At 43.4% G+C, this 13,862-nt stretch overlaps 1 protein-coding gene across 11 annotated transcripts in view; it reads left to right on the plus strand.

The window, feature by feature from the left end:
- The window catches only part of RAPGEF2 (Rap guanine nucleotide exchange factor 2), a 383,922-nt gene that overhangs the window by 275,320 nt on the left and 94,740 nt on the right, over positions 1-13,862 (plus strand). Inside the window, exon 1 of one of the 11 annotated variants that reach the window (XM_077477139.1) lies at positions 11,532-11,693. The exons of 9 other annotated variants lie outside the window; for them this stretch is intronic. In XM_077477139.1, the coding sequence (XP_077333265.1) occupies positions 11,640-11,693 (54 nt within the window). In that variant the 5' untranslated portion in view covers positions 11,532-11,639. Of the gene's footprint in view, positions 1-11,531; positions 11,694-12,305; positions 12,707-13,862 lie in introns of those variants that run through there. One more of the 11 variants, XM_077477137.1, reaches the window with a different exon arrangement.

Here is a 13,862-nt window from a genome sequence, read left to right on the forward strand (position 1 = left end):
ACACTGTCACACAAAAGTTCTCTGAACTTTTGGCCGTCAAGAACGCGGTGACATACGACAAGCCGAGAAAATGAAGTTCACTGCTTCCGAGCATGCGTCAAATTGTTTCCGAGCATGCGTCAAATTGTTTCCGAGCATGTGTAGGAATTTTGCGTGTCGGACTTTGTACAGACGATCAGAATTTACGTTCGGAACTTTTTCCGACAGGAAAATAGAGAATCTGCTCTCAATCTTTTGCTGCCTGGAATTCTGCCAGCAAAAGTCCGATGGAGCATACACACGGTCGGAATTTCTGACCAAAAGCTCTCATCTGACTTTTGCTGGCAGAATTTCTGATAGTGTGTATGGGGCTTTACTCATCCCCAGAACCTTTGTGAAGGAGTGGCTGCTTATCGAAAGATGAATGAGAAACCCCAATGCAGTGGTTGGCAGTCATTTTTGGCAAGTTTATATCAGTAAATCGTGTTTATATAATGTGAGGGTCAGCTAAGGCTCGGTTCACACAGGGGGCGATGCGAGGCGACACCGACTTGCCTCGCCGCGACCTGCCGCGACCTCAGCGGCGACTTGCAAATGACTTCTGTATAGAAGTCAATGCAAGTCGCCCCGAGGTCGCCCAAAAGTAGTACAGGAACCTTTTTTCTGAGTCGGAGCGACTCGAGTCGCTCCTCTTAGAACGGTTCCATTGTACAGAACGGGGGCGACTTGTCAGGTCGCGGCACGGCAAGTCATGTCGCCATGTAGCAAATGATGGATAACCAACCACTGTACCAGCCACATAAAATTATTTATTTGCTTAGAATATTTCGTAAAAACAGAAGCTATAGAAAAATGTCCTGTTTTGTTTTTCGTTTTTTAGGAGGGAGGGGCGCAGTGACATTGGAGGACATTTTTTTTTTTCTTTTTGAAAGGTAGCCTGAAGCTTAGAATTTAGAATGGGGTCATGCAGTAAACGTACAAATAACTGGATCTGCCCCCATCCTATCAGTCAATTTTCTACACTATAACCAGCCTCAGGTGATGTTCTCAGACAGGCAGTACAGACAGGAAACTGACCGTGTAGTTATTTAATTAGTAATGGTGACATTCTTCCTTGCCATGCGTATTTGTATCTGTCTGTTAAAGATTACTGAAATTATGTCAATGGATCCTGAAGCTAGTGTTGCCTCCTCCCATTACTGCACCATTGGGTTTAAAAACCTGTAACCTTTAGCAACCAATAACATTTAGCGGAAGATGATTTAAGATTAGTGAAAAAGCCTTCATGATCAAATAAAACAACCTTGGCTGTGTAGTCTTTGTGCATTATTGGTTGAATATTTGAAAGGGACACTGTTGTAGTCTGGACAGGTAAAATATGCAGGTTGTCTGCAGCCTAGAAACTGGCCACTGTAGTAGGCATCGCTACTCCAGTGATCTGCACTAATTTTGGGTCCCATGCCAAGAAACTGCCCTGATGCCATCAGAGAATGTGTTGTGTTTTTTTTCAGTGAATATTCTCTGCGTTCTCTGATTAGACAAGGTAAAGAGCATAAAGTTCGTACCCCACCTCTACTACATCCATTCAGAAAATGCTTTGCATCCTATAAGAAAATGTAAAGTGATCTCTGAATGACTTCTGTACTGAGCAGCCGACCTGCTGTTTTCAGAATGCTCTTTGACGCAGGGCCTGGAAAGCAGCAGAGATCACTGCAGTAGCCGTGCCTACTACAGTACTTTGTTCCAGCTTCTAGAGCATGGGTCTCAAACTGGCGGCCCTCCAGCTGTTGCAAAACTACCCATTTAGTCCCATGAGGCATTGCATGGCTGACAGTTACAAGCATGACTCCCACAGGCATAGGCATGATGGGACTTGTAGTTTTACAACAGCTAGAGGGCCGCCAGTTTGAGACCCCTGTTCTAGAGGGATCTTACAGGTATGGGATATGCACAGTGAATAGGTCCGAGCTATGCAACCGTGTAAAAATATCTATACCTTAAACACTTACATTAAGATTGGCTTGGTAGTATGGCAGATATTGACTTGGTTAAATGGCATACCTCCCAAGTTTATGAAATAACAACAAGGAACACCTTTTAACATGTGGGAAAAAAACACACCCCTGCCATGCCCCAAAATATGTAGACCACAACATATTAAAACACAGAAACGTATTGGTAAAACCCGTAAGTGCTTCTTTCACAATTGTTATTTTTAAAAAGCCACATAAAAAAAAAATCCAATAATACCTCTCTGTACTGAAATTGCTAACTTACTTTGCTGCATATTGTGAACTCCCCACATTGTGCAGTGTAAGCTGCAGCAAGGTAGATGAAGCCAGCTTCATTTTCTGGCTAGAGGATATCCAGCATCATCTAACTCTTTTCTTCCCAGCTTTCCTGTTCCTGGCCTACTTTTTTAATGAATTGGATTTCAGTTCAGTCAAGGAGGCTCAGCTTTACGATTCTTCCTATTTTCAGAAAAATATGTACAGTACATTAATGGCCATTCTCACCGTAAATGATCTTCCTGCATCACATAGAGAAGCACAAAGACCTAGTGATGATGTCACTGAGTTTAACAAGGTATCGTATAAGAAACCAGGATTTATTTCATAATATCATTAGCATGTTGATAGGGTGGAGCAAAAAGCACAACTGAGGAGAAAAGGGGACAAAGATTTTGATGAAGCCTGGTACACACTAGCAGTTTTTTTTTTTTTTTCAACCCGGTGGGCTAAAAGAAAAAAAGAACAGTGGTTTTCGCCTGAGCTTTTCTGTTTTAACAATCCCCCCCCCGAGTTATTGTGTTCTGACAGGGGGACTGCCAGAACACACCAGTCAGAGCCAGAGCGCTTATCGGATGCCGATTGGCAGACCTTTTTCGATCACGCCTGAGAGAAGTCGAGAGAAGTTAGGCATTTGACCAGTTTCTGTTGGACTGACTGCCACACACGGGGCTTAAAGCCCTATGCAGGGAAACCCCCCCATTGAAAAACAGCCAGAAAAAGGCTTAAAATATCCACAACTCTATTTTAAATATGACATTTTGTTTTTAGCTGTAAATACACGTTGAGTGATCGGAGCAAAGAGGCACATGTCAATTCTTCCCAGGTGGTGACACCCACCCTATAGAAAAGTCAAATAGCAAGTCTGCTTTTGAGGAGATTTCCCAGCCATCTGGAAAATGTATTTTCAAAATAACAAGCACTTCTTACTAGGGGTCGACCAATATTGTTTTTTCAGGGCCGATACCGATTTTTTTCGGCCACCTTTCTGCCTCGATAGGCGATATCAGGAGCCAATGTTCTGTACATCACCATCACCTGTCACCCAGATGCAGCTTGTCACTGTAACCTGCCACCCAGATGCAGCTTGCTACTATAAACTGCCACCCAGATGCAGCTTGTCACTTGCCACTGTAACCTGCCACCCAGATGCAGCTTGTCACTTGCCACTGTAACCTGCCACCCAGGTGCAGCTTGCCACTGTAACCTGCCACCCAGATGCAGCTTGTCACTTGCCACTGTAACCTGCCACCCAGATGCAGCTTGCTACTATAAACTGCCACCCAGATGCAGCTTGTCACTTGCCACTGTAAACTGCCACCCAGATGCAGCTTGTCACTTGCCACTGTAACCTGCCACCCATATGCAGCTTGTCACTATAACCTGCCACCCAGATGCAACGTGTCCCTTGCCACTGGAACCTGCCACCCAGATGCAGCATGTCACTTGCCACTGTCTCCTGCCACCCATATGCAGTTCGTCACTACTTACTCTACTTCTGGCAGCCTCTCCCCATCGGCGTCCGAGTAGATAAACTTCCACATGCGGGTGAGTGGTGAGAGATGACGCAACTATCTCTCTGCTCGCCCGTGGCTGCAACTCTCTGTTAAGAGCAGCCTTCATGGCCCTGCTGTAGGAGGGCAACAGCGATGATGCAAGGTGGGCAGTGAGACATAATGTAATCTCTGACAGAGATTGGCATAGACTGCAGCTAGCACCATGCATGGACAGGGGGAGGAGGTCCAACCAATATCGGTAAGTTTCTGACCAATACTGATTATGTGACTATTGGCTCCCAATAATGGGCAGCTACCTCTTAGCCCTTGTACACACGGTCGGACATTCCGACCACAAAATCTGTCCGATTTTTTCCGACGGATTTTGTCCGATACGGGTGTTGCATACACACACGGTCGGACAAAGTTGTCGGAAAATCCGATCGCTCGGAGCGTGATGACGTTCGTTCGTTACAACGGGACTACATTCAGGCTAGTAGCCAATAGCTTTGGTCTCGTAATTTGATCTGAGCATGCGTGGCACTTTGTCGAATTCTCTACAAAGTCCGATTGGATCATGTTGTCGGAAAATTTTATATCCAGCTCTCAAACTTTGTTGGTCGGACATTCCGATGAAAAAAGTCAGATGGAACCCACACATGGTCGGATTATCCGACAACACGGTCCGATCAGACATTTTCCTTTGGAATGTCCGACCGTGTGTACAAGGGCTTACTGCTGGAGACTGTTATCAACCTCTTGGACATCAGAAACAGCCCAGTAATGCTTACAGCCGGTGGAATTCACTTTTATTATTCAGTCATTTAGCCAGCCTATGTATGAATTGATTTAAAGCATTACAATTTGGATTATTTTTCTGTCTTGAGCATGGCAGACACAGCCCTAACTATATTCTTATTAGTTTGGTCTTTTGTTGTGTACAGTGGAAGAAGCTTTCACTCAACAGGAAATCTTTGTCTGCGTAAGTTTTGGAAACGCAGTTAAAATGTGTGGAAGGAAACAGATTTCCGGCACCAGCAGATTGTTTTGTGTGAGCCACCACCCTGCCTTTTCCTCGTGCTTACCTACAGCTGGGCATGGGGTTCATGTGTCTTACTAGTTTGACATCTGTAGGTTGCAAATATGAAAACTGTCCATTTATATAAATGATAGGACTTCTACATGCCCACCATATTTTCCTTTAGTGTATAGTCTGAGGGCACCAGTTACCGCTACAGTTCATCTTAAAATAGGAGTCACTGTTTCCTTTGTTTTCAGACAGACCATGCACCAAATAAGATGGTGAACTGCTAATTCCACCCTGGGAAAGACTCTTCACAACTCAGCCCATATTAGCTGAGTCTCCTTTCCAGCAGTGGAAACTTCCACGGCAAGAGCCCTAGAAGTGGTATTCTGAGCATACCTGGCGTAGCATTGGTGTTGCCTGCCTTAGAAGCCTGGTTCCAGGGGGTGGACAGAGGCATTCTTTAGCACATTATGGGGGCTATATTGGAAAAAAAAAGTCATGGTAGTTTACAGTTTCATATTCTGAAATGGACTTGTTTATCATACCCCAGAACTAATCTTTGGCAGACCTGTAGCCTTCTGTTAAAGTGCCTTGCAAAAGTATTCACCCACCCTTGGCATTTTTCGTGTTGTTGCCTCACAACCTGGAATTAACTTGGATTTTTTGAGGATTTGCAGAAAATGCCCACAACTTTGAAGATGTTTCTTTTTTTTTTTTTTTATCGTGAAGCAAACAACAAATAGGACAAAATAACAGAAAAAAGTCAATGTGAATAACTATTCACCCCCCTAAAGTCAATACTTTGTAGAGCCACCTTTTGCGGCTATCACCGCTCCAAGTCGCTTTGGATAAGTCTCTATGAGCTTGTCATATCTTACCACTGGGATTTTTGTCTATTCCGCCTTGAAAAACTGCTTCAGCGCTTGTGAACAGCAATCTTTAAGTCTGACCACAGATTTTCTATTGGATTGAGGTCTAGGCTTTGACTAGGCCATTCCAACACATTTACATGTTTCCCCTTAAACCACTCAAGTGTTGCTTTAGCAGTGTGTTTGGGGTCATTGTCCTGCTGGAAGGTGAACCTCTGTCCTAGCCTCAAATCACACACAGTGCTACAGGTTTTGCTCAAGAATATCCCTGTATTTAGCACCATCCATATTTCCGTCAACTCTGACAAGTTTCCCAGTCCCGACTGCTGAAAAACATCCCCACAGCATGATGCTGCCACCACCATATTTCACTGTGGGAATGGTGTTATTTGGGTGATGTGATGTTAGGTTTGCGCCAGACATAGCGTTTTCTTTGATGGACAAAAAGTTTAATTTTTAGTCTCATCAGACCAGAGTACCTTCCTCCATACATTTTGGGAGTCTCCCACACTCCTTTTCACAAACACAAACCCTGACATTTTGTTTTTTTGCTGAAAGTAATGGCTTTCTTCTGGTCACTCTACCATAAAGCCCAACTCTATGGAGTGTACGGCATATTGTCATCCTATGTATATATACTCCAGTCTCTGCTGTAGAACTCTGCAGCTCCTCCAGGGTTACCTTAGGTCTCTGTCCTGCCTCTCTGATCAATGCCCTCCTTGCCTGGTCCGTGAGTTTTGGTCTGCAGCCATCTCTTGGCAGGTTTGCTGTTGTGCCATGTTCTTTCCATTTGGTTATGGTAGATTTGATGGTGCTCCTATGGATCATACTTCTCAACAACATTGTCCCTTACTTGTTTGGAGAGTTTCTTGGTCTTCATGACAGTGTTTGGTTAGTGGTGCCTCTTGCTTAGGTGTTGCAGCCTCTGGTGTGTATATGTAATGAAAGATCATGTGACCTTTAGATTGCACACCGGTGGACATCATTTTACTAATTATTTGACTTCTGAAGGTAATTTTTTGCACCAGAGCTTTTTATGGGCTTCATAACAAAGGGGGTGAATACATATGCACATGCCAATTATCAGTTTTTTCTTTCTGAAAAACAGTTTTATGTATATATTTTTCTAATTTTACTTCTCTAACTTAGACTATTGTGTTCTGATCCATCACATATAATTAAGATAAAAAAAAAACATTGAACTAAAGGCTGTAATGTAACAAAATAGGTAAAAAGCCAAGGGGGTGGATACTTTTGCAAGACACTGTATATGATTGTGTAAGAAACCTTCATGAACTGCTTTGTGTGCTTAAAAAAAAAAAAAAAAAAAAGTGGCAATTGAACCAGTGAACACATTGTAAAAGAGCACACAGAAGGGCTCACACACCTAGTGCATTACCAAAGGTTTATTGTATAAGACACAACATACAGCCAAATGGATACTCGCAAAAAAATGAATGTATTCAGGTGTTGTATGACACTATATATAATTAACAATAGTGCTCTGCAATCAACTTCCTATTTAAAGTGCACAGATCTAATAAAATAGTGATAGTAAAGATGCAATATATAGAATAAAAATTACAATATATAAATCACTATGTGCTGAATTATTAATCATGCCAAAATATGATCACTAGTATATAATACAAAACCATGTGTCCAAAAATCATCAGAAATGAGTCATACCCATGCCCCACCACAGGCTCAACAAATTCAATACAAGTTTCCACTAGTCCCCAGTTACTGCACTATGTATGGTTTATATAAAAAAGGAGAAAGAAAGAGAAACCAAGTATGCTTCCACAAGGAAGTGTCTTCCCAGCAGGTATACACAGTATTCACAGTACTTGGGCTAATCAGACACACTCCTCCTTCAAGCTTCACAGTTTACATAAATTTCTCTGGTCTTTCAATAAGCTTATCCATTTGTATAGCTTTCATAAAAATAGAGAAAACAATCATTGCGCAATGATCTTTATATATATTTAAAAAAATCACGAGCTGATCCACTCACATATGAATGAACAATGGCAGCGCTTTAGAACAATCAGCCGCTCAAAGCATTACTCGCACAGCGTCCGCTGTGTCACACAGAGACACCTTGGATTGCGTCACTGGATCCTCCCAACACATTGCGTCACATGTCACGTGACTTTATCAAGATCTGTGCACTTTAAATAAGAAGTTGATTGCAACGCACTATTATATTTGATTTGGGGTGTCAGAACACTACGAGAATGGTTGCAGCTTAATCATTTAGTTTTTTTTCTATTTTTACACTATTATTTATTATCACATCAGAGCTTGGGTACACACCTTCTTATCTTAGTTGTATGACACTAAATCTCATCTCGGTGTGGGAATATCGTAACCTAACGCACCGTAACTCTGCGCTTGGATACTGACTCGTTCCGGGGACACACCTGCTTTAGAGCGCTAAAGAAGGAGGTGCATCCCCCGAAATGCGTCAAATGCCAGCCCAATGCTAATGGTGTGTGTGGTCATGCTTTGACCACACTGGATTGAGATTTAGTGGCATATAACACCTGTATACATTTATTTTTGTGAGCATCTATTTGGCTGTGTTTTGTTCTATACAATAAATCTTCAGCAATGCACTAGACGTTTTCTTTTACAGTTGTCTACTAGATTCCCCAATCTGAGGAGGGCTAGTTGATGAAGGATGTTATTCCATTGCTTTTGGTGATTTACTGCACAAGTAGACTCTGTCAGAACACTATGCACTGGTCTTTGTGTTCAGTGAACACATTGGCCTGCAATTTACTTGCAGGTGCCGATATTGGGTCAATTAAAACGTTAAATGAATGCAGCTAAAAAAACGGCTTGTTTGATGGGAGGAGTACCTTTATGCCAAATTGTGCTGAGAGAACGGTTTGTTATATTAAACAGAAGATGCTCAATTTGAAAACTATGGTTTTCAATGTTTTGTTTTTGGTGGGGCCCTTGATGTGCCGGGTAGGAACCCAGTTGGTAGTCCTTAAAGCAGAAACTGACGTGATTCCATCATAATCAGACTACATTGGTTGGTTTCTCACTCACAAGTGTACTTCACGTAGAACTGTCCCTGGTTCTCAATGCTGGCTAGTTGTGCAGAGTAGCTGTTCTCATTATGTGACTTTGCCCCTATCTGCTGTTACATTAGCTGTGTTCAGGAGAAGGAACAATGTCATAATGTAGCTTTTTGGACTAGGAAAGTGAAAAAGGAGTCCATATTATGACTTTTACTATCTTAGCACTAAACAGATTCCAAGTTTTTTCATCTCTAAAAGAAATCATACTTACCTAGGTGGATGCTGCATCAGTCCCCTGCCGGCTCTAAGACTGAAAGCTGAGCAATCAAAGCTGATTGCTCAGTGCTCCATAAACAGAGAGCTGGTGACTGGTAGTGTGCTCTGGGCTGTGAAGGAGGTGGAAACATGGCTGGCTCAGGCTTTCAGCAGATCGCTGACAGGCTGAGCCTGGTTCTGGGTAGATCTCGACCATACAGTACATTTGTGATCTTTTCGCAAGCTGGACTGGCTCTATGATGACAGCTGGCAATCGGCTCATAACAGGTCACAGGAGTGCAGAAGGAACTGCACTCCTATGATCCACAGGAAAAGTACAGCCAAACAAGCTTTGGCTGTACTTCTCCTTTAAATACTTCTTGCTCAGCCTATAGCAGAATAATGGCCGGGCGGTGGTTCAGTTATCCTGACTGGGCACCATATGACATCCAGCAGGATAACAGCCACCGCGTGTTCCATGGGGGTGCGCATCGTGGCGATTGGTGGTGTGGTGTGTCAGTCTGACGGAGGCTCTTTACCATGTGATCAGCTGTGTCCAATCACGGCTGATCACATTGTGAACAGGAAGCCATTGATCGGATTTTCCTCACCCAAGTCTGACAAGCGCAAGTAGAGACCACCCGGTTGCCCCCAGGACCACCAGGACTTGCCATCACAATAGACCACCAGATATGTCACCCTAGAACACCAGAGAAATGTCAATCAGTGCCAATCCCCAGTGCCATCAGCGATGCCTATCAGTGCCGCCTGTCAGTGCGAATCAGTGCCATCTCATTGGTGCTGCCTTATTGATGCCCATCGGTGAAGGAGAAAACATACTTGTTTGATCAATTACCACCAAAAGAAAGCTCTATATGTGGGAACAAAATGATTAAAATTCAGTTTGGGTACAGTGTAGCATGACCGCACAATTGTCATTTAAACAACCCTGAAAGCTGAAAATAGTTTTGGGCAGAAATGGGGTGTAAGTGCCTGGTATTGAATTGGTTAAAGAGCTTTTACTTCCCCTAGACCAGTGATGGCGAACCTTGGCACCCCAGATGTTTTGGAACTACATTTCCCATGATGCTCCACTACACTGCAGAGTGCATGAGAATCATGGGAGATGTAGTTTCAAAACATCTGGGGTGCCAAGGTTCGCAATCGCTGCCCTAGACTAAATGAGCAATTAACCCTTGCAGTGTTTTGTTACATCTGTTCGATAATTGCAAAATAAAAAAAAATCTGTTGATCCTGCCAGAAATGTGAGCTGAAAAGCCATCTCTGCACTGCAACGCTGCCTGTGAACTACAGGACACTTCCCCCCCCCCCCCCCCATATTATGGAGATGAGATGGGGGGAAGTTTTTGGTTGTACGAACATACTAGTTGATCTGGGTGACAACGTTGCTCCTTCATTGTCTGGTGAGAGAACGTCCTCTTCTTAGATGAGGAAGTATCTTACTGGCAGGATCACCAGGTGAGATTTAAAGCCAAACAAAGCCTGACAACTAGCACAGACACCACATCCAAAGATTGGTATGCAGCAAAATATTACATTTCTGTTTTTGAGTTTAGTTGTACCTTATGCAACCCGATTAACGGTATCCCAAGTAGAGGTTGCTTAAATGCTTCCATGGGCATAGTGTTCATGGTCTTCATTACTGTGAAGTGACACCTTTTTACCTCTGCAGGTCCTCCAATATCTACATAAATGTGGTTTGTCCTTGGTGCACACCTTAAAAATTGACTGCTAGCAAGTTGTGTTCATTAGAGCCCTGTTTCCAGGCTTGTTTTATGGGGCATCTCCAGAGCCTATAAAAGCTCCAACATTACAGGGACGTAGGTGGAAGGACATTAAAAGCAATGGCACTATGCTTTCATGCTTGGTGGCAGAATCCTAATTAATAAGGAGGGCCCATGTTAAGCTTTGTGTTACCGTATTCCATTGCACGGCTTGTGTCTCTTGTACAATTTTCCCATGTGCTGCCATTGACAGCCCAAATAAAATGCCACACTGGCATGCAGTACTGTTGCTGCTGAATATTAAATGGAGGTTTTTCTTATTTTGTGAGTCTGTGGGAGTGAGTCAGATGTGAAGTCATCAAGGTAAGAGCTGTTTAACCTTTTCCCTGCTGAAGGGCATTCCTAGCTGTTGCAGGGCATAGTGATGTGGTCTTCCTAGACTGTGCCAATGCAGTGTCAGAGCATGGGTGTGCCACACTTGTATGTGGAGGAGGAGGTGGGGGATTATTATCTGGGAGCACCTTTTTGGATGATTTGTCATTTGGTTCTGCTTATTACTTTGACTTCATTGGACTGATTAGGAGCCAGTATTCTCTGGAATCCCACCCTCTAAAAGCTGCTATAGCACCGACCGAAGGCTGCCTCTGTCTTGTCCATTTTTACTACCTTAAACGACTGAAAGAGTTAAGAACGTGAGGGGGCGATCCTGGAGGAATGCGCCTTTCATGTGAGTTGAATATTTCAGAATATGAGCAGCGAAGACACTAAGGGGAGAATTCTGCTTACAGTTACATCACTAGCCTTGCACATCATCTGTGCCTGTGCAGGTTAGCAGAACACACTGCAGTCACTTGTTTTTTTTCGGCAGGAAGCAGCAATGCCGATCCCTTCCTAAGAGGAATTTATTTCTTATTTAGAAAAGGAAGCCTTCTCGCTACCCAGGAAATGGCTTTCCTTGTGCGTTGCTATGCCAACTGCCTGCAGCCATGGTCCCACAAAGTAAGCACAATAATGTAATTATATTGGCGTATTACATTCTGACTCTGGGTGTTAGAGAGGAGGGGGCTTGTATTTGTGTGTATGTGCATTACCGTAATGCTAGTCTTTGGGTTAGAGATATGCTTGTTGGGTGCAAGGGGGGACAGTCGTGGTATAGGGTAATGTCCGTCAGTGTCACCCAGCTAGGATTGATTGTGAAAACTTGGCTTAGTTGAGCATAGCAGAGAGCACTGGTCACTGATCACACTGCATCTTTAGCATCCAGGGAGGAGGTGCCTGAAGCCCCCCCCTCCCCATCCACACATACATACATTCTCCTCTACCACATTATTGTATGTCTGTGCATGTCAGACTGAAAGAGCGAGGATCTGTAAAACCCGCATTTGCAAATGAAGCCGGAGTCCTGTATTTGCAATGCTTGGCTGCTCACTGAGGGCTGGCTCCTACTCTGACTAATCCAATACAATATTAAGCCTTTTTGGAAAGGACTCTGTGGGCGGTCAGCCATTTTAGTTTTTTTTTTTTTTTTTTTCTTCTCCCTTCACCCCTCACCCCCTCCACTTGCAATCCACCCCCTCTCCTCCCCCTCCTCCGCCTCTTCTCTTTTTCTTTTCCTCCTATTCTTCAGTTTCAGCTATGGTCTTGCTTCTCTAAAAGAATGCTGGATGGATAAGATTTCATTAGTCACTTTGCATACAGAGATGCTGGGGCTCCCAGCATTGTAAAACATGGAGACAGATGCTGCTGCGAGGACTGCTCCATTGCATTCAGAGCTGAGCGATTTTCCTCTGCTGCCCAGCTCGTTCTCCCTTTCTCTGCCGCCTCGGATGGTTTTAACATTGTCCTCCTTGCCTGCCTGTGTCTTCTACTGCATGTCTGTGGATGTGATTGCCGCTGCCCTTCAGAAATTCACACACCATGTTTAAATTCATCCTAGCCTCCGTTACCTCATTATGAAACCTCTTGCATTCTCATCTAGCCATGGAATTATGGGCCAGCAGGAGAAACACTATGTGAGTATTTGATGGTTGGCATTTCATAAATATAGGTGCTTATTTGTGTGTGCCTTGCGTGGAGTGAAAGTTATTGCGACAAGTGCTCTGCGGAATGACATTTCTGTCATTTATTTCGTAATTTATGGCGCTATACTCTGAAACTCGGATTTACAAGCTGCAAATGACAGCAGCTGGTACATGTTGATTGTGAGCCCTTACTTATTTCATTTCCAAGCATCTCTTTTTCTGTTTCCTTAGCAACAGAGTATCCCAAATGTCTTCATTTTCATAGTCTTTTAAAAGGAATTCTGTTCTAATCAGCAGAAGAAAAGTCTGTATTTACATACATTTGTTGAGAATTTTGTGTGTGTTCCTGCGTCGCTGGATTTTGTGCACATATTGCATGCAAATTTGCGTTTCTATATTTATCGCATTTGTAATCGTAAGTTGCACATTTTGTAGTTTGTCAGGCATTGAAGTTTTAATGAAAAACATTGTGCCCTTCACCAAGGGTGATAATTACGGGTTTCTATGGTGACGGGAATAAAATTACATAGCTTGAGTAGATATGGTACCTTACAGCATGCATCCTCTCTCTTCCTCCCAAAGCTGAGCATATATTTAACTCTGCTTCATTTAACTGTTTAATTTCTAGCTAGGTTAGCTAATGCCCCTGGCGATGTTTAACCTCTGCCATGATAATTGTATAACATGGGGTGGTTTCATCTGTGATTTGGTGTTTTATTTAATTTTTTTATCTGGTCTTTGGCACAACAAGGGTTAAGTAGATTGTCCGCTTGCGTTATAATTGATCCCATGAGTCAGCTCCACTTTTGTCACACAGTAATCCCTATGTTTGTTTGAATTGCTCACATAGGCAAAACACCAAAACTACTTTTGAGCTAAAATAAGTGAAACCGGATTGGCCAAAAAGTAGCAGGCCCCTCGGCCCTGTGCTGTGCATAGTCAGTCGCCCAGCTTGTAATTTTGGTGTCATCTTGGCATACATAAGTGAAATAGATCTGGGTACGGAATGCAGTAATTGGCATGGTGCATCATGTGGTTGTCGTGTGGTCACGTTTCCCTGGCTGTATAGTGGGTCAGGGAGGGATAAACTGATGTGCGCTGTAGGCCAGGGCACAAACGGTGGCATGTGGTGTTTTGATTTGAATGT

The sequence above is a fragment of the Lithobates pipiens genome, unplaced genomic scaffold (genome assembly GCF_037356315.1).
Source record: "Lithobates pipiens isolate NorthernLeopardFrog02 unplaced genomic scaffold, aLitPip1_a1.2 Scaffold_13, whole genome shotgun sequence".
NCBI lineage: Eukaryota > Metazoa > Chordata > Amphibia > Anura > Ranidae > Lithobates > Lithobates pipiens.